Source organism: Propithecus coquereli, unplaced genomic scaffold, assembly GCF_000956105.1.
Source record: "Propithecus coquereli isolate 6110/MARCELLA unplaced genomic scaffold, Pcoq_1.0 Scaffold14, whole genome shotgun sequence".
Taxonomy (NCBI): domain Eukaryota; kingdom Metazoa; phylum Chordata; class Mammalia; order Primates; family Indriidae; genus Propithecus; species Propithecus coquereli.
In genome coordinates, this window is record NW_012138302.1 from 11,122,654 (window position 1) to 11,141,238 (window position 18,585).

Sequence of the window (18,585 nt, forward strand, 5' to 3'; positions counted from 1 at the left end):
CAGGCTGGGCGCGGTGGCTCACGCCTGTAATCCTAGCACTCTGGGAGGCCGAGGCGGGCGGATCGTTCTGAGCTCAGGAGTTCGAAACCAGCCTGAGCAAGAGCGAGACCCCGTCTCTAGTAAAAATAGAAAGAAATTAATTGGACAACTAAAAATATATAGAAAAAATTAGCCGGGCATGGTGGCGCATGCCTGTGGTCCCAGCTACTCGAGAGGCTGAGACAGTAGGATTGCTTGAGCCCAGGAGTTTGAGGTTGCTGTGAGCTAGGCTGACGCCAGGGCACTTGCCCCAGGCAAGAAAAAGAGACTCTGTCTCAAAAAAAAAAAAAAAAAAAGTTTTGCTCCATTGTCATCTTAGTGTGGCCTTCCCTGACTACTCTTTTAAAAATGTCCCTCTCTCCAGCACTTCTTATAGCCCTGTCCATCCTTATTTTTCTTCATAGCACTCACCAACGTCTTACCTACTGTGTACCTGATTTATTTATTTGTTTATTGTCCACCTACCCTCACTAGAACCTAAGCTGCATTCGCGGAACTGAACAATGCCTGGCAAACAGCCCACAGTCACTGCAGTAAGCTGTTTGTTGGTTGAGTAAATAGACATGTGAGGAGTGGCGGGGGTCTGTGCGTGAATGCCCCTTGCCCTGACAGTGTTTGTGCTAGAACATTTACCTGCCACTCCCCACGTGATCGCCCTTTGCCAGACCCCTCTGGTGATCACTGAAACTCTCTAAGTCACAGTGATCTCAGCTGTGCACTTTGCCCTTCCTTCTTTGTGGGGTGGCTCTGACCTAGGACAGCTGCCTGTTCAGGAGCTTCTCTCTGCAGCACGATCAGCATGGGTGATGTAGGATTTAACATAATTTTCTTTTATCTCTGAGTAGTGCTCTTTATTAGGAATTAATTTGCCCAGGCTGTTGGCTTTTGTTTGCTTTTAGCATGCCGAGGTATTTCCCCTGTGTAAAAGTGTCTGAGCTCTTTCTTGCCTGTGCCTGAAATTCTAGGGAAATGTTTTCTAGAATGCCTCTCTGTGAAGCTGAGTTTTGGTAAATTATGTTCTGAACAAAGGGCTCCTTCTACAGTGTGGGCAAAAAGTCTTATTCGCCTTTAGTTCTTTTAAAGGTCTCTTTTGTTCTTTCTGAAATATTTAAAAATATCTTACTCTTGGAGCAGGAATCCTATAAAGGTGAATGAAGTTAGAAATTGTCTAATAATATGAAATCATATGGAAGTACTTTTTATGACTGATGTGATAAGCTCATTGGACTACAGTGGTGTCAGAAATGGACTAGGAATCAGATGACCTGGCTAATTGTTCTATGCAATTTACTCATTGGGTGACTTTGGGCAAACCATTCTATCTCTCTAAGACACAGTTCTTCGTCTGCAAAATGAGGACTCTAGGCCATTGGTTCAGATGATATCCAAGGTTCTTTCCAGCTTTAAAATCCCAGACTAGAAGCCTGAAGACTTTGATCTTAACTTGGTTACAGCCACTTACTGGGACTGGAGCTCTAGCTGAGTTACCTTCCTTCCCAGCACCTTAATTGCTCAGTCTTTAGAATGTGGACCAAGATTTTGATTTTATATTTTTCCAAGGGTACTGAGAGAATTTTATTTGGTCACACAGATGTGAAAATACTTTCTAGCTGTGCAATCCTATTACTATTAGAAGCAACTTCTTATTTTATTGTGATGATTTTTTTTTTTTTTTGGCAATGTGCCACCAAAATGGTGGGATAAAAGTTAGAAGATGAAAAGTCATTGCACATCATACTGACAATTCTTAAATTGTGCTTTTAAAGTATACTGGGTTTATGTCTCCCTTTTGAATTTTCTTTTAAATCCCCACTTTACATCTTAAGTTCTTGACTTCAGCTTGGGGAAAGGGTTCATAGCTTTCATGAAATTTTTCAAAGAAGTATTTGATATCCCCATTTTTTCAACTCTGTGATTTTTCTGTGGGTGCTTCCCGTTGGAATTCCTGAAGGGAGGAGATCTTTTCATGCCGCTTCTGATCATACATCCATTCCTCCTTGGAGAGACATTAACTGGTAATACCTAGAGAATCAAAAATGTCGAGAGAATGACTTTTTGCAGGACTAGCTAGCTGCTTTCTGGAAATGCCAGTTAATGGGCACCTAATCAAGACTGGCTCAGTTTTTAGAGATAACCCAATTAAAAAATTGGAGTCATTAATTTACTAGTTTGGCTCTTGGAAGTCATTTAGTATTAATTCTGTTATCTTTATTTTGACCTTTTCATCCCTAAAGAATACTTCTAATTTAGACTGTAAATGTTAATGAGCAAAGAAAGGTTGAAGTTCGCTCCAGAGTGGGAAAAGGCTTCATTATTCAGGTTAGTGGCCCCTACAGGTCTTGGTTCAGGTGGCTGGGCAAAGGTCCGGAGAGATTGACAGACAGGGAAGGAGAGGGAGGTGTGTCTAGATTCAGCAGATGGGGAAGCAGGTGTGTTCCAGGAGGTGTGGTCTAGATTCAGCAGATAGGGAAGGAGGTGTGGTCTCACCACCTGGGGATGAGTGGAGAAGGTTGTGGGCAACTCACCTTCTTCACCTGCTGGCTACAGATCTTGCCTCTCGCTGTCATTCAGGGAGGCAGTACCCACACTCCTCCCTGCTCCCCTACGCACCCACCCCCACGTCCCCGTGGTATTAATTTTAACTTTAGAGCTGATAGTCTAATTGAGGAAGCATAATCTAGACCCAGGAGTCAGGTGGTATTTACAAGGTACAAAGATGATCTTGTGGTGGCTCATGCCTGTAATCCTAGCACTCTGGGAGGCCCAGGCAGAGTGGGGGGATCGATGGAGCTCAGGGATTCACAACCACCTGAGCAAGGGCAACACCCTGTCTCTACGAAAAAATACAGAAATTAGCCGGGCGTGGTGACACCCAATCTTGTAGTCCCGGCTGGAGCTGAGGCAGGAGGATCACCTAAGCCCAGGAGTTGGAGGTTGCAGTGAGCTATGACGATGCCACTGCTCTCTAGCCAGGGTGACAGAGTGAGACTATCTCCTTCCCGCTAAAAAAGGAAAAAAAAGATCTTGGGGTCCAGAAGGCATGGATTCTAGTTCTATTTTCAACACTTGAAAGCTGAGAACCCTTGGGTCATCTCTTCTCCAACCCCATGGTAAAATGGGGAGAGCAGAATCTATCTCCTGCGTTATCGTGAAGATGAAATCAGAGTGCAAAAGGGAAAGTACTGGGCAAACCGTGACAGTTGTCCTTAGACAGGAAACATCAAATGAGTACACAGATGAAGGGAGACCTGAGGGGACCCTCCTAAGAAAACTGTGAGATCCTTTCCCTTCACTGTGGCTGTATTCTGACAAGGCCTGCTGTCTTCCCATCAAGTGAAAATGGGAGGTGAGTGTGGAGTGGAGAAAGCTGTTGTTGGGCCTCAGGCCTCAACTCCACTTGGAGCATCCACCAGCTCACCTTTGCTACCCTGCAGAGAAGGCAAAAGGACTTAAGGATGAAATGTCAGAGAGGTACTTGGGGGCTTTTAGAAATACTCACCAGGTAATTTTGCACACACACGATGTCACATATATAGAGCTGCCACAGTTGTATTATTAATCATTTTATTGTTTTTCTTATCAGTGATACTTCATCCAAAGAGTCCATTTTAAAAAATGTCGGGTATGCTTAAGTAAAAGAGCATAATATTTCTTTTAAAACTTTGCATAAGAAAAGGCTACCCAGAATCCTCGTACGTGGCAGGCAGAAATTAATCTAAACTGTTTTCCGAATTTACCAAGTGCTTGCCTGAATAGACAAGGGGCCCCAGGGTATTTCTTGTGGGAGTGATGAGTTGTGAATCCCAATATAAGATGTGTGTAAAAAAAAAAAAATTAGTCTGTTCTAAGAGGGAAAAGAAGTTTCTGAGTGTTTGGCAAAACAGGCTATTTTTAAACTGAGAAAAAATAGGATTGTGGGGATTTCAAAGATTTTGCGAATTTATATATTCAGCTAATATATATGTGGGGCTTTCTTGCATCTTCTGAGCACGGAGGGAAAGGAAGATGCGAGAGAAATAGAAGACCATCTGTGCCCTCAGGTGGCCTTCAGGCTCATCAGAGACAAGATGTAGATAGATAAAAAAATGACAGTTTATGCAAGACAGGATGGTTTTATGGAAACATTGTGATATTTGGAGTCAGATACACTTGGGTTCTAGATCTGGATTCACTTTAGAAATGGGACCTGAGACTTGAGATTTCATCAGTTCTGTGCCTCAGTTTTCAGTGCTACAAAATGGGAGTAATACTACCGACCTTCCCAGGTTGCAAAGATTTAATAAGATGGAGAGTGTTCAATGCTTAGCCACAGAATGCGGTGCCTAGTAGGTTCTCATAAATGTAATTCTGTTTTCCTTTCTTTGTTCCTTCTGTTTTATGCTGTGTCACAGGAGATATATAGTCATGTGCTTCTTTAGGAATTTTGGAGAATATAGGCTGTGACAGAAAATTCTTCAGGGAGGAGGAGGGTCTTAACGTGGATCTTTGGCTACCTTCTGCTTGCCTGTCCAGGGCGTGCTATGCCCATCTCTGCCCTAACTCTCCTGGCTCTGAGCTGTCCTGTGTGGACTGCATCCATGTATCGTCCATCTGTGGGCCTCCTGGCCCCTTGACCACTTGGATTAGTCAATGCTGGGTCCCAACAGGAGGCTGAAGAGAGGAAAGAAGAGTGACGTCTGTTTCTGATCCTGCTGTAAGCTCTCTCCCTGCTGGCTTGCCTTGGACTTGCTGCTTCCTACACTGAGGGCCACTGCTCCTTTTAAGCCATCTCTCTCTACAGGGTTCCCTCCTGGTTGTGGCAGCCCCTCCCTCCTGTACCAGTTCTACTGTTCTATCCCTGGGATACTGCACTGTCCTTTGGGGTTTCCCTTCACCCCAGCCTACTCTTGTGATGTGAATAATCCCTTCATTAAGTCTTCTGGAATAATTTTAATGCGAGTTTGTCGTCTGTTTCCTGCTGGGACCTCTAAAGATGAGCTGAGTTTGAATAGGTGTAGGGGTGTGGCACTGGATGGCCAGCGTGCGCTCTGGGGTCTGTGACCAACCTGGGCTGGCTGCAGCATGTATCTCAGGATGAGGAACAGAGCTATGAGTTTGGGGAGATACGCTGGACTGTAGCCTGAAGGCCAGGCTAAATTAACATATCATAACTCATAGCAGATATTTTTGGCAATTGTTTCCTAATTCGTTTTGACAAATGTACATTGAATAGGTATATAGTATAGGAAATAAATATCAGAAACGTCTCCCTTTTCCTTCCAAAGAGTTATATGCAAACGAAATAGAGGGAAGGGAAGGCAAATAGTATGTGATGAATACCTCCTTTAGTACTAGGCAATTTGCGTATATTACCTTATTTATTCTACTCAGCAACCATTATGGGTAAGGCACCAATTTCCCAGCTTTACAGAGGTAGGAATTGGGGCTCAAAGACTTCGAGAGACTTACCGAAGGGCACATATCTGGGACGCGGGAAAGCCACAATTTGAAATCCCAAGGCAAGTGTGTGAGACTGTGATGCTCGTATTTTTTCCTCTCTGCCGGCCAGAAGATATGAATAGTGATATATTTAAGGGTTCAGGTGACAGGTGTAGGTATGTGTCCTGGAGTGTGAGCTTTAGACTGTTGCAGGCCTCCCCGGTAAGGAGGAGTGTGGCATCGTAAGGCCATGCACAGCAGTAGGGCAGGGAGGAGTAGCCATACGGCCTGGCCTTGTGGACACTGGGGTATGACTTGCTAACAGGAGGGACCCCGGATCTCTCATAGGACTAAGTTATCATGTTCCCCTCGCACAGGATTTTGTTTACTCCCTGCCATTGGATACCTTCAGTTCCTTAGTACTAATACTGAAAATGATCTCCCCCTCTCTCTCCCTGTATATTTTTTCTCTACCTAGGGCTTCTGCTAGTCCTCACTTCTGCTAACTCGTAACTTCTGCTGAGCTGTGGCCTTGCTGCCTCCTGGCGTCTCCCTGTGTATCTTTCCACTTCAGGTCCTTGTCAGTGGACAGTCTGTATTAACAAGTTCAAATTCTCAAAAGAGGAAATGTGCAGATCTTCTTATAGATCCAATTTGGACGTAGCTCTTCCTGCCAGGCTGGCTGTGGCTGCTGGTCTGGCAGTGCGTGGTCCCTGGGGAGGGGACCTGCCCCACGTCCAGCCAGCTGGAACTCGACTGGGATGACGGGCAGAGCAGGCAGCACACGCAGGTCCTTTGCCATGTGACCCAGCATGTCACAGGCTTCAGGAGGCTGTGGATGTCACCAGTTTGTCTACCATCGTCTGCCCTCCAGCCCCAAAGACCCACGTCCAGCCTACATGCAAACTGCATTCACCTATCCCAAGGTCTCTCTGGTCTTACCAATTCAAAAACCTCAAATCTCATCTAAATTTCATGAGTTCAGAAGCCCAAATTTTTATTATCTCAGTCAACTACATCATATCCCAGTGATCATGGTGTAAACACAGGGGGCAGGCATTTTCTACCTACCCCCAGCACTTGCTGCTGTGTGATACACATTTTGTGTAGATTATGTCATTTAATACCATCTTCCTGTGTGGTGTGTATGCTGAGCCCTCGCATCTTGCTGTGAGCACATTCAGGCCCAGGGGAGTTAAATGAGGTGCCCCACCCTTCCTGACTAGTGAGCAGGGTCTTGCTGGCACTGAGGCCCACCCGAGTTCTCTTAACCTTTATCCCCGTGTTTCCCAAATGTGGCTGCATTTTAGAATCACCTGGGAAGCTTTGAAACATCCCAGTGCCCAGGTTGCACCTCAGACCAGTTACATGAGAATCCCAAAGGCAGGTGGCAGCTCCCCAGGTGATGCCAATGTACCGCAAAGCCTGGGAGTCCTGCGCCGCGCTGTCTAGCTCATCAGTAGAGGCTCGGGGTGCAAACGCGCAGTGCCGGCAGTGGTCACGGGGGGCTTCCCCATGGAGGGGAGCTCGAGGTGAGATTCCTGGGGGTTTGCTGGGTGAGACAGCAGAATTTTCAGAGAGGAAATGGCTTTCCCTGTTGCTAATTTGCTCATTATTTTCCAAGTGTGATTGAATTTGTATGTTTTTGTGAGGTGGTTTGAATAAATGCATTCACAAATCGGGAAACAACAACAAAAAAGACATCCTTTGTCGGAGCATCCATTCTCACTTCTGGCCTCAGGGAAGCACGGCCTCCCGGTTTTTGCTGTTGCATATGCTTTTTGTCAGGGAGATAATTGTGGAAATTGGGTTGCTTCCCATCAAGTGCAGATCCTTTTGTGGAGAAAATTTGAGCCCTCCCTGTATCCCATTTTACAGTAATTGAGATTGGACTAGCAATTGGACTGAAGGAAGATGATGGCCTTTTTTTTTTTTTTTTTTGCAAAAGGAAGGTGGTAAAAATTTGATGTTTGAGGAGAGAGAAGAAAAATAGGATGTCAGTGATGGGAGAAAGCATGCCGTCTCTCTGTTCTCCAGGAGGGGAGAAGGTGGCGTCTATTGGCAGTGACCTTGAGTGGGGCTGATGGGTAGGGCTCCTGTATGGAATGTGGACAGCTTCAGGATGAGTCCCTGCCCAGGGCCACCCTGGAAGATAGGCACATTGGGGACATCTGTTGCACACTCACCAGGCTTGCTACTTACAGGTGCTGGCTTGTTTGTTCTTCCCATTGTCAACTTTGAAGATAATGAAATGCAGCTTGTGGAAGAGAGTAAATAATGGCGGTATATATTTTAGGTAAATCAGCAGGTGAAGCTGCCAGATGCAGCATTTGTTTATTTAAAATCCCCTTCACAGGGAGGGCCTCATTAAATACTTGTCTTTTCTTCCTGCAAGACCCCAGGGAATAGCAATAGTTCGCATTACTCAAACACGGGGTGGAGGGAACAGGGATGGTAGCAGAGGGTGTTCAGCCTGGAAGAGCAAATAAACGCAGGGTACCCACCGCTGCCTCTGGCCAGCCAGGAGTAAGGTTAAAGTGAGGAACAGAATTGTGGCTAAAACAGCCGATGAGGGAGGTGCCCCTTTAGGATTGGCGTGTTGGGCAACAGGTCTGATGGCCACCTGAGGCCAGACCCTGCCCTGGGAGCCTGCAGCAGAGGCCAAGCCTTGGTTCATCCCTTTCAGCCCCTCCGACATCCGCGGGGTCTGCCTTGCGCAGAGTTGGTGTGTAGAAGTGTGTGTTGCACTGCTTTGATTGACAGAACCTGTGGTTTAATGGCTATGTTCTGAAGGAGTTGGGATGTTTGCTTTTTGCTCTTTTCTGAATATTCATTTATTCGGGACCTCTTTGGAAAGGAAAATCAAAGCGCATGAGCTTTTAAACTTAGTAACTCCATTAATGCAGGCGTCTGCCACTTGGCCTCTGTTCCCTGGGTGACTTCTGGGCTAGCACCATCTCGAAAGATCCTAAACCACATCAATTGCTCCCCCGTTATGCCACTGTGGTAGCCCCCTGTCACCTGCGAGTAGTAAGCCTGCATTAGTGAATAATTTTTGAGGTCTGCACTGGTGTATGAATTTTTGTATTTAAATTTATATACATGTGTTACTGTTAATCTGCATGTTAAGGGAATAAACTATTCCCTGTTCTTTTTTGTTTTTTGTTTTTTGGGTTTTTTTGATAAAAATAGTGACAGATATGGCAGAGTTTGATTTCCTCACCCCAGTGGATGTTCATGGGCCCTGGCTGGGTGGCATGGCCCCTGGGCCTATAGGATCCCTTTCAAGCTCCTGACCAGCAGGGCCCAAAGGCCCCCCACAGTCTGGCCTCTGCCTCCATCTGCGTGTTATTCCCCAGCCATGATGAGCTGTTTGAGTTCCCAGGATTGGCTATGTCTTCTCTCTCTTCGATGCTGTCATCCACAGCTTTTCCCCTTAATGCAACTGACATTGGCTAGTCTTCCAGAACTCGGTGTAAGGATCTCCTCTTCTAAGAATCTTCCCGTCATCCCCGTTGTTAACTTCACCTCACCCCACCCACTAGCATTTGGCCCCAGGTCGAGGTAGGTACCTACCTTCTGCATCCCTGAAGAATCCTGTGATTTCTGTCCTACCAACTTTTATCACATGTGCAATAACTGTCCTATTTTTGGTGTCCCCTCAACAATTTCAGCTTCTTGAGGTTGGGACTGTACCGTATCTGTCTCTTTCTGAGCATCTGGAACAGTGGTCCACCAGAGAATAGGTATTTAATAACCACTTGTTCAATGAATCAGTGAATTTGCTTCCTTACTTAAATATTCGTTGCCAGTGATACAATGCGTCAGAACCTGTGTAGGAGGCGGGTGGGAGGCAAAGGTGGATGGGGCGCATTCCTGCTCAGGGTCGGGGTAGGGTAAGGCCCAGCTGGGGAAACAGGCACACAGCTGTGCTGTGGGATACTGGGTAGGGGTGTGAGGAGGGAAGCGGAGGTGGGAGGGGGTATGAGCTGACAAGCAGCTGTGACGTTTTATATAGCTTTGTTCATTTTGGTCTCCCCTAAACCCAGCAAGATAGAAAGGTATGTCCATTCTACAGATGAAGAAATTGAGGCTTGGAGTGGTTAAATAGCTTAAGTGCCTCCACTTACGTAGGCAGCAGCCTACGGTGCAGTCAGGCAGAATTCCATCCCCGCCCTTGGACAGCTCGCTGCTTTAGATTCTGCATCCGACTGGCAGACTTTTGTAGAAGTAGAGGTGAGGATTTTAGAAGGTTGAGTGGAACTGGGGCTCCAAGTATTCAAAACACTAATGGAATTATTTTAGGTTTATACATTTGTTTTTTTCTGGTACCCTAAGAGTTTATGTAATAAATTTTCATGGTGCTATAAATACTTAATGAAACCGTGTGATCCATTAGTTAAATGAAATGTTCCTAAGTATGCCATGTTTCTGTCACATAAATTCCTTTAATATTGCTAAAACCTACTTCTGACTTTTGTTAGCTTTGAGTTTGATTAAAGAAACACATTTTGTTCCTACCATTATCGCCTTGCTGCCGGTTGACTGATATCTGAATAATAAGTGTGCCTCCTTCTGGAATATAACATTTTATTTTTTCCAAAAATACTTTCACATTTTAAAAATCATGAGATTATCCCATTATGATCCCATTTTACAGATGAGTAAAATCTGATAAACAGATGAAATTATTTGTTTAATTCTGGATTTTACTCTAGAAAAATCAAACCACCAACCCACATTTTCTTGCAAGTTAAAGAAAACATGCATTGTTTATAAACAATGTAAATGGATTTGGGCCACATTGTTTTGACTCTATTTGAAATTATTACTACTAGTATTGAGCTTTCAGTGTTAGTTTTATGATCTCAGCATACATTAAGAGACATTGTCCATTCTCTGTTGGAATTTTGTAGAGATATTGTTTCTGTTAACATCTGTGACACTACACAGTGGTGATTTTATGAAGGCCTATAGATACTTGTTCTTCTCCACTTCTGATCCAAAGGGGAAAAAAATGTGAGTATAGACTTTGTGAAACTGTAACTGATCATATTTCCCTTGTTGCTTTGGCCTCTAGGAATCTCATAGACAAACTTACTTCCTGTCTTCGACAATTGTATAGTTTTTTTTTTTTTTTTGGTGTCCTATCATGGCTTCTGCCTTCATCTTCATTTCCAATCCATTGTATCTTTTTGCTCCAGTTTTTTCATTTAGTTTATCCTATTATAGGGAATGGATTTCTGTAAGGCTTTCTGTAACCTATTTGGAATTATTTTTTTTTTCCATAATGTGGGATGAATGCATCAATAATGCAACATAATGAAGATGAGGTCTTAGGCCAAGAGATATCACCCATCTTTGTGATTTTTCTCCCCTTTCTTACTATGTTTATGGCAAGAGAGCCTTGAGGTTGTAAATCTATCAGTTTTGTGGCCTTCAAAGTTTTAAAGCCAAGGATACATTCAATCAATGTATTAGTAATATATTTCTTCAAGGGTTTGTTCAAAGCAGGTGATGGCTCTACATTTGCTGTGAGGATGGTGGTCCTTTATTAGTAGAGAGTAGAATCTCTGAATATCATTCATTCCGCCAAGAGCTTTTACAGTGTTACCTCTCACCCCCACAGTAGCTTTTGAGAAATGCTGCCATTGTGTTCCAGCAAAGCTTCACCATTTCCTGTTTTCTAGTACCTGAAAAAAAACAAATGTGCAGAATGGGGGAATTTTAGGCCTTTTCCAAATTGTCTGGATCAGATCAGATAGCCCTTGACATATTAAACAACAACAAAAAAACCATTGAGGGTTAATGACATAGTCCCAGGAGTGGACAGGAAGATAATCTCCAAAAGGCCTACCTGCTTGGGCTGAGTATTGAAGGAGCCTGCAGTGGTCCGGGAGGCAGAGGGATGGAACATCTGAGGGGCGTAGAGTATAGTCTAGAGAGAAAGTTCAAAGCTCAGGAAAAAAAGACCCGCTCCACACAACCTTAGTCCAGAGACTTCTGCCAAGTCAGGCAGTCGGAGCAGATACAGGGGTAGAGCTGGAGTCTGTAATCAGAACTGACAGCCATAAACTAATTTTAAACTCAGCTAGCCTTGGGAATTAGAAAGCATGCTGTATAGGGAGCTGGAATGGGCCTGAACTTAGAAGAAAGGTGAGGCCAGAATTGACTTAGTTGCATACTTCTGTGTGCTAGGGTCTGAGTCTGGCTTTCTTTTAAAAAATGTATTTGGAAATAATCTCAAAATTACAGGAAAAAGTATAGGAATAAGAATATGCAAAGAACACCTATGTCCTTTACTTATAATCACCTGTTGCTAATGTTTTATCCCATTTGATTCATCATTTGTGTTTTCTCATTTATACATATATATACTTACACATATATGCATGCATGTACATATACATATGATTTTTTTCTGAATCATTTGAATGCATGGTACACCAATCTTATCCCTTTACTCCTAAATATTTGTGTATGTTTCCTAAAAACAGATATATTCTCTTATATAACCACAAGAAAGTTTTCAAGTTAAATAAATTTAACAATAACACACTATTTTTACCTAATTTACCATTCATGTTCAGATTTGTCAATTGGCCCAATAATTTCCTTTGTAACATGTCTTTTCTCTGTGTGTGTGTGTGTGTGTGTGTGTGTGTATAGGATTTAGGTGTTATATCTTTTTAATTTCTTTTCATCTAAAATATTTCCACAGCCTTTGTCTTTTATTACATTTTCAAAGAATACAGCGCCCCCCTCCCCCATTTTAAATGCCTAATCTTATTCGATCCCTGGCCAGAACACTACATAATACTGCAGAGCGATGCTGTGTTCTTCTCAGGCTATCACATGCTGCCCATCTGCCCCTCTTTGTTGATGCTAATTTCGATAACCCAATGGAGGTATTGTACAATTTCTCCACTGTATGATTACAAAGTTTCCCTTGGAACTGACAGTAAGCGGGAAGACAGTTTGAGACCTGAAGATATCCTGCTCCTCATAAGAAATTTTCCCTGGGCTTAGCGTTGGCTGGTGATTCTTGCCTCATCAGTCGTACTCTGGTGGCTGCTGCAAAATGTGGATTTTATAACTCCAGCCCTCGCTCAGCATTCGCCAGTGCGCACCTGTTCTGCTGTGAGCCGGACAGCCTTCCCTTCTTTTCCTGTCCGTCTGCCTGTAATCAGTGTGGAGTCATGGATTCCTGTGTTTTCAATGGTTTATTATTCATGACCATCCTTAATTATACTGGTGTTTTTAAATTGTTCCTGATTAGGCCAGTAGGACCTCTGTCATGATGGCTTCTGTGTCCTTCATGACATTCTCTCATGATTTTTTGTTTGTTTTGAGCACTTCCTTCCTTTCTGGAATAACAAGATATTTCAGGCTTATCTTGTACCTGCCCTGCCCCAGCTCTGGAATCACTCATTTCTCCAAAAAGTCCTTTTTTCTTTTGCTGGAAAATGGTAATAGAAACCAAAAATCTAAGTATTAGCTATTTCGTTGTTACTGGTGTATTTTTGCTAGAATTCTAGGCCCTTTTAGCGGACAGTGCCAGGTAATATTTGCATATTGACACATGCGTACATTCACACGTACACATTCATATACAGATGTGTGTATATTTTATTAATCATGAGTTTACCTTGGAACCTCCAATTTCGAATCTATCACCAAAACTTTCTTTCCTGCCTTCTTGCTTTCCGTATTTCTTCCAGAGGGAGAACCTCGGCTCCCAAGAACATCTGTGAATTTACTCCTTTGCTCAGTCCTCTAACGCATCTCAAAGAGTTTCAGGATTGCTTTGCCTGGAACACTACAGAAAACAAGCCTGCCAAAAAGAGCTTGAGATTTGTTTGCTGCTCCTCTTGCCCCAACCCTGTGCAAAACTGACTGTTCAATTCTGTGTGCTGCATATGTTATCTGATTACTTTTTCTCCCTTGCCCTTCAGCAAGCGTGCTTATGTTCATTTAATGTCCAATTGAGTTGATTTGCTTCTGTCTGCTCTCAGTTTTCAGCTCTCCCCTCCCATCCCTGTAAATTTCACTTTTTCATATATGTAGAACATTAATATGCTTCCAGATTTGGGAATTATGCAAAAAGCTATACTCCGAGAAGTATCACCCTCTGCCTTCTCCCTTCTACCCTGACATTTGGTCACTCCACCACCCAGTACCTCCCTATAGACAAAAAAATAACTTCATTATTGTGTGGTCGGTCCATCCTGTGTTTCTTTTTGCATAGATAAGCAGATTTACATTTCTTCCTTTCTTACACAAAAGGTAGCATGCTAGAGATTGACCTAGGCTTTTTAAGTGCCTAAATCACACTTACCTTCTGAAGCTCACATACTTGGTGGTGATGTTCCCATTTTACTGATGAGGAAACTGAGGCTTCTCATTTGTACTGTTGCAGCTAGTACCTTGTTGATAAGTGGCCTGTTTTCTGTGCTTTGTAGCTTGGATGAAGCTGAGTAAGATGTACCAAATCACAAAACAGGCAGATAGTGGTGTACAGTTTTTAATACATGCAATTACTGCCACACATACCCAAAATCCTGATTCTGGGAAGACTACCTCTTCTTGTGGTTTTTAGGGCTACATTATCTTTTTAGACTGGAATTTGTGGTGTCCTCAGTGTATCACACAAGGTTTATATCAGGCTGGGAGGGGTTTTGTTTTGGTTTCCTGATTCAGGTAAAATTCATATAATATAAAATTAATGATTTTAAAGAGGTACTTACTACATTCATTATGTTATACAACCCTCCACCTCTATTGAGTTCCAAAACATTTTCATCATCCCCAAAGGAGACCCTGTATCCGTTAAGTGGTCACTCAACTCACTTCCTCTCCCCCAGCCTCTAGCAACCACTGGTCTACTTTCTGTCTCCATGGATTTATCTATTTTGGATATTTTGTATAAATGAAACCATACAGTATACAACTTTGTCTAACTTCTTTTACTTGGCCTGATGTTTTCAAGGTTCATCCACGTTGTAGCAGGTATCAGTACTGAATTCCTTTTTATAGCTGAATAATATTCCAATTGGCTATACCACATTTTTTTATCCATTCGTCCACTGGTGGACATCTGGGAGGGTTTTGAGTGAAGCTGGGGACTAGAATGGCTTGTACCCTGTCCTGTGCTGTGCTGTTTCCTAGCCATGTGACCTTGGACAAGCTTCTAGACTGGCTTGTGTTTCAGTTTCCTCCTTTGTTAAATGAAATGTATAAATGTATTAATAATATTAATTAGTAATATCTAAGTCTTCAAGTGGTTAAAAGGGTTGAATGAGATAACATGAAAGCTCATAGTGTAGTACCTGGCAAATAGTGTGCCTTCGATGATCCATAGCTATTCTCCTGGAGGATTATATGAGGAGAAGGGGGTGGGGAGGGAGAGAGAATACAAATTTGTGTTAAAGTATGTGTTTTAGTGTGTGTTTGTTCTGTTGTAGCTGTTCAAACCTTCATGCTTTTTTTTTTTTTTTTTGAAGGCATATCTCTTTTCTCTGCTTTGTGGTTTGCTGTTTTTGCCCCCCCCACCCCATCCCCGAACATGGAATTTCACATTTTAGAAGCAATTCACTAGACAGAATGTCTGTAGTGGAATGTTACATAATTCACATTTAGATTTGAAGAGCTCATTATAAAAAACCTGACACACTTCAGGAATATTAAATTACTGCAGATTGTGTGGAGCAAAGAAACATTATTGAAGCATTTCAGAATTCTAGGCAAGCCTGAATTTAACTGATAGGGTTTCACAGCTTTTACTGAGGAAAATGATTTGAGTTGTCACATGGTTTCTGGCCCTGGAGGACTTTAATCTCCTTAATTGCAAAGAAATGAATTTCCTAAATAATTTGGAGTTACTTCACAGCATTTGGTCAACCCCTGGCTTTTGGAAAATTAAAGGGGATGCCAGGGTCCACACTGCGGTATTATACATTCTCTCTGTACTGCAGATTCCTTATTTAAGTTTTTATTCAAAATGATGCTTGTTTCCTTTCATTATTGATACAGGGATGTACTTCAGAAATTCACAAGTGATGCTTCTAATACTTGAACACAATCACATTTTGGCGAACAAGTGACTTTGGAGATAGGAATGAGGAGAGGTGCTACATTGTGGCTTATAAAGTTAAAGGGTAGAGAATGGCCCAAATCCAATCCACTCTTAAACACTGACTTTTAAGAATCCTTGAAAATGTATAAAATCCATATGTTTCAACTCCTTTCTGTAGTTATAGGTGAGGTACCTACTGTGTGTAAGACCAGCATGATGGAAAGATCTTAGGTTCCACCACTTCCTGCAGTTTGTCCTCAAAGAGCAGACTTAACCTGTCCCGATTTTCTCTTCTGTCAAGGGGAGATGATAATATGGACTTGTGGTCGCATACTAACCGTGTGCCCTTGAGCAAGTAACACAGGAAAGTGTGTGCCTAATACTTACTAAGTGCTTGCCAGGAGGTGCGCCCCTCTTCCGATCACCTTACACGAGTGATCACATTTAATTTCCACAGTAGCACCATGAAGTTGGCACTATTATCCCCATTGTACAGATGAAGAAACTGAGGCAAATAGAGGTTGATTAGTAACTTTCTGAATATCAACTGCTTGTAAGTGGCTAAAACTATGAATTTGGCCAAAAATCAAATCATAAGTATAGGGAGAGATTCTGTTTTACTAGAGAGATCAGAAATTATTTGTGCCTCAGATACCTTTGAACTGAGTAGTAGAATGTCAAGGTCAACTTGAGAAGGGAGATTCCATAGAAAGATATTAGCACAAGGAAAAATGGGTGCATGGAGAAGTGCATCACCTCCCTGCTAGACCTGTGCTTCCCTTTGTTGGTTCAGTTGTCTATTTCAAGCCTCCTTGTTTTTGCACATGCTGATCCTTCTGCTAGAAACAACCATTCATTCATTCATTCAACATATATTTATTGAGAACCTGTTGGTCCTTTCCCTCATCATCCATTTGACAGAACCATCATTCTTCAAGATGCCACAGAGCAGGGCTTATCCTCTGTGAAGCGTTATTGACTCTTCCAAGCAAAGGTGAATTGTTCCTTTGTGCCCAGTATGCCTGGAATTTATGCCTGTTTTAGTTTGGGTCACATACATGTATTGCAGTCCCTTACGTGAGTGATACCTGTGCTAGACTGAGCTTCTCTGAGGACAGAAATCAGGCTCTGACTGTGTACTCCTGGCCAGCATGGTTAAGCAGTAAATATCTGACACGAATATTTGTACCTAGCTCGTAGTAGGTTCTTAGTAAATATTTGTTGGAATAAAATTATAAATACTATTAATAAAATTACTTATGTATGACCAGGTTTTGTGACTCTATCATCTCCCATGGAATGTTGTCTTTGGAAAGAGGGGTTGGGAGGGGTGTGGGGGCTGGTGGCATGGTACAGGCAGAGGGGACAGAGGGTAGCAGGAGAAGTTCTCATTTTCTGTGTATGGTTTCATGGGCCCCATTCTATAGAGATAATTTTCTGTTTTCCTTAGTTGCAGCCTTAGATCCTGTAGCTCAGATAATTTCATTAGGAGCCGGGTCTTTAAAAAAAAAAAAAGCTAGCTTATACATACAAAACCAAAAGTCAAATACCTTTGGATAAGGTGGGAATTTCCCTATATTTAAGCCTTACTATAATTTTATGTGGTTTTTATATTAGACTTTTTAGTTTAAGATTAACTAAATTTGTCATGATTAAAAGGTTTGAGTTGTTATTCTTTTAGAGCTGAAACTGGCATTTGAGGTCAGTCCTTTTAAATTAAACAGTTCTAGATCTGTGAGATGAGCTAAGAATTGGCTGCATAATTTGAAGACTCATTTCGAGTAGCTTTTTCTTAATATTCTTTAAATGTAGATGACTGGTGAAATGTTTACTTTTAATGGAACTCTCAGATACAACTATCAGATAATGATAGATAGTCACTGTGAGAGACTGTTGACCTGACAAAGGGAATACCGTACATTAATTCAATTTAAATGAGATCCAGTGAGATAATGTATGTGAAGCAGTAGCTGAGGGTATAGTGTATGGTAAATGCATAGTAAATACTGGCTGTAATTGAGGAGCTTCTGTTATCATTATCATCATTATTCTCTTCCTCGCACGGTATCTGAATTCAGTAGTACCTGGTACTGTGCAATGCATATTTATTAGAGAATGAATGAGTGAGATGTGTGTCTGCCTGTTTCTCTTCTTTCTCTCCCCATGTTAAATGCTTGTCTGCTTTTATAGCTGGAGGAAAAGCTGACATAAAAATTGGCTTGCTGGAAAGTTTCTCGGCCCCATTTGTCACCTTACCCTTGGAGCCCAATTGTATGTCAACTCTGTGTCCCCTCTGCTGCCTGCCAGTGAGGGACAGACCACAGGTCACTTCCCTATGATCTGCTTTAGCTGCCAAGGCTCTGATCAAGCTTGGCTGATGAATGGGTGCCCGGTTGTTGGAAATGTCTCCTTGGGGCTGTTCGGGATATGCCTTTGCCGTATTTTCTGGGTGGCATCTAGTGCTTGAAAATAAGAAACATAGAAAACAAAGACTTGGGTTTTGCCCCTCTTGAAAATCCAGACTTTAAAAGATCTATTTTGAGTTATCTATTTTGAGAAACAGTTTTGCAGATAAGCTTCTCATTCCCTTTGCTGTATAAACCCTGTCAATGGCTTCATGAAATCATATGAATGGCTTGTACACAAGGACCAAGATTTTCTTGTTCTTTTGTGTTTACCAGTTCATTTTTTTTTTTTTTTTGCTAATTTCTGTTTAACTTCAGAAGGGTGATAATTCTAAATGTTCTCTTGCCTTGATTTACAGCAGTCAAAAGGAGTGAATGACATGAGCAGCTGGGGGTGTCGTTGCTGAAGGGAGGAGTCTTTCTCTCGGAGAGGAGTCCTCAATGAGCCTGGCTGCGGCCCGGGATCTGTGTGAAGTGGACTGAGGATTAAGTAGGATGTCAACTGAGACAGAACTTCAAGTAGCTGTGAAAACCAGCGCCAAGAAAGACTCCAGAAAGAAAGGTAGGGCTGAATCTGTTCCCTCTTAATGCCTACTTTTCTGTACAGGAATCAGTTTTTTAAATCTCTGGGATGTCAAGAAGTATCTT

The 18,585-nt window shown here is 42.5% G+C and overlaps 1 protein-coding gene across 4 annotated transcripts in view; it reads left to right on the forward strand.

The window, feature by feature from the left end:
• DAB1 (Dab, reelin signal transducer, homolog 1 (Drosophila)) overlaps nucleotides 1–18,585 on the forward strand; it is a 393,749-nt gene that overhangs the window by 110,047 nt on the left and 265,117 nt on the right. For 2 of the 4 annotated variants that reach the window (XM_012639389.1, XM_012639391.1), the window contains exon 1: nucleotides 18,397–18,499. In XM_012639389.1, coding sequence (XP_012494843.1) covers nucleotides 18,433–18,499 — 67 coding nt within the window. In that variant the 5' untranslated portion in view covers nucleotides 18,397–18,432. Of the gene's footprint in view, nucleotides 1–2,691; nucleotides 2,776–3,074; nucleotides 3,542–18,296; nucleotides 18,500–18,585 lie in introns of those variants that run through there. The other 2 variants (XM_012639390.1, XM_012639388.1) reach the window with 2 other exon arrangements.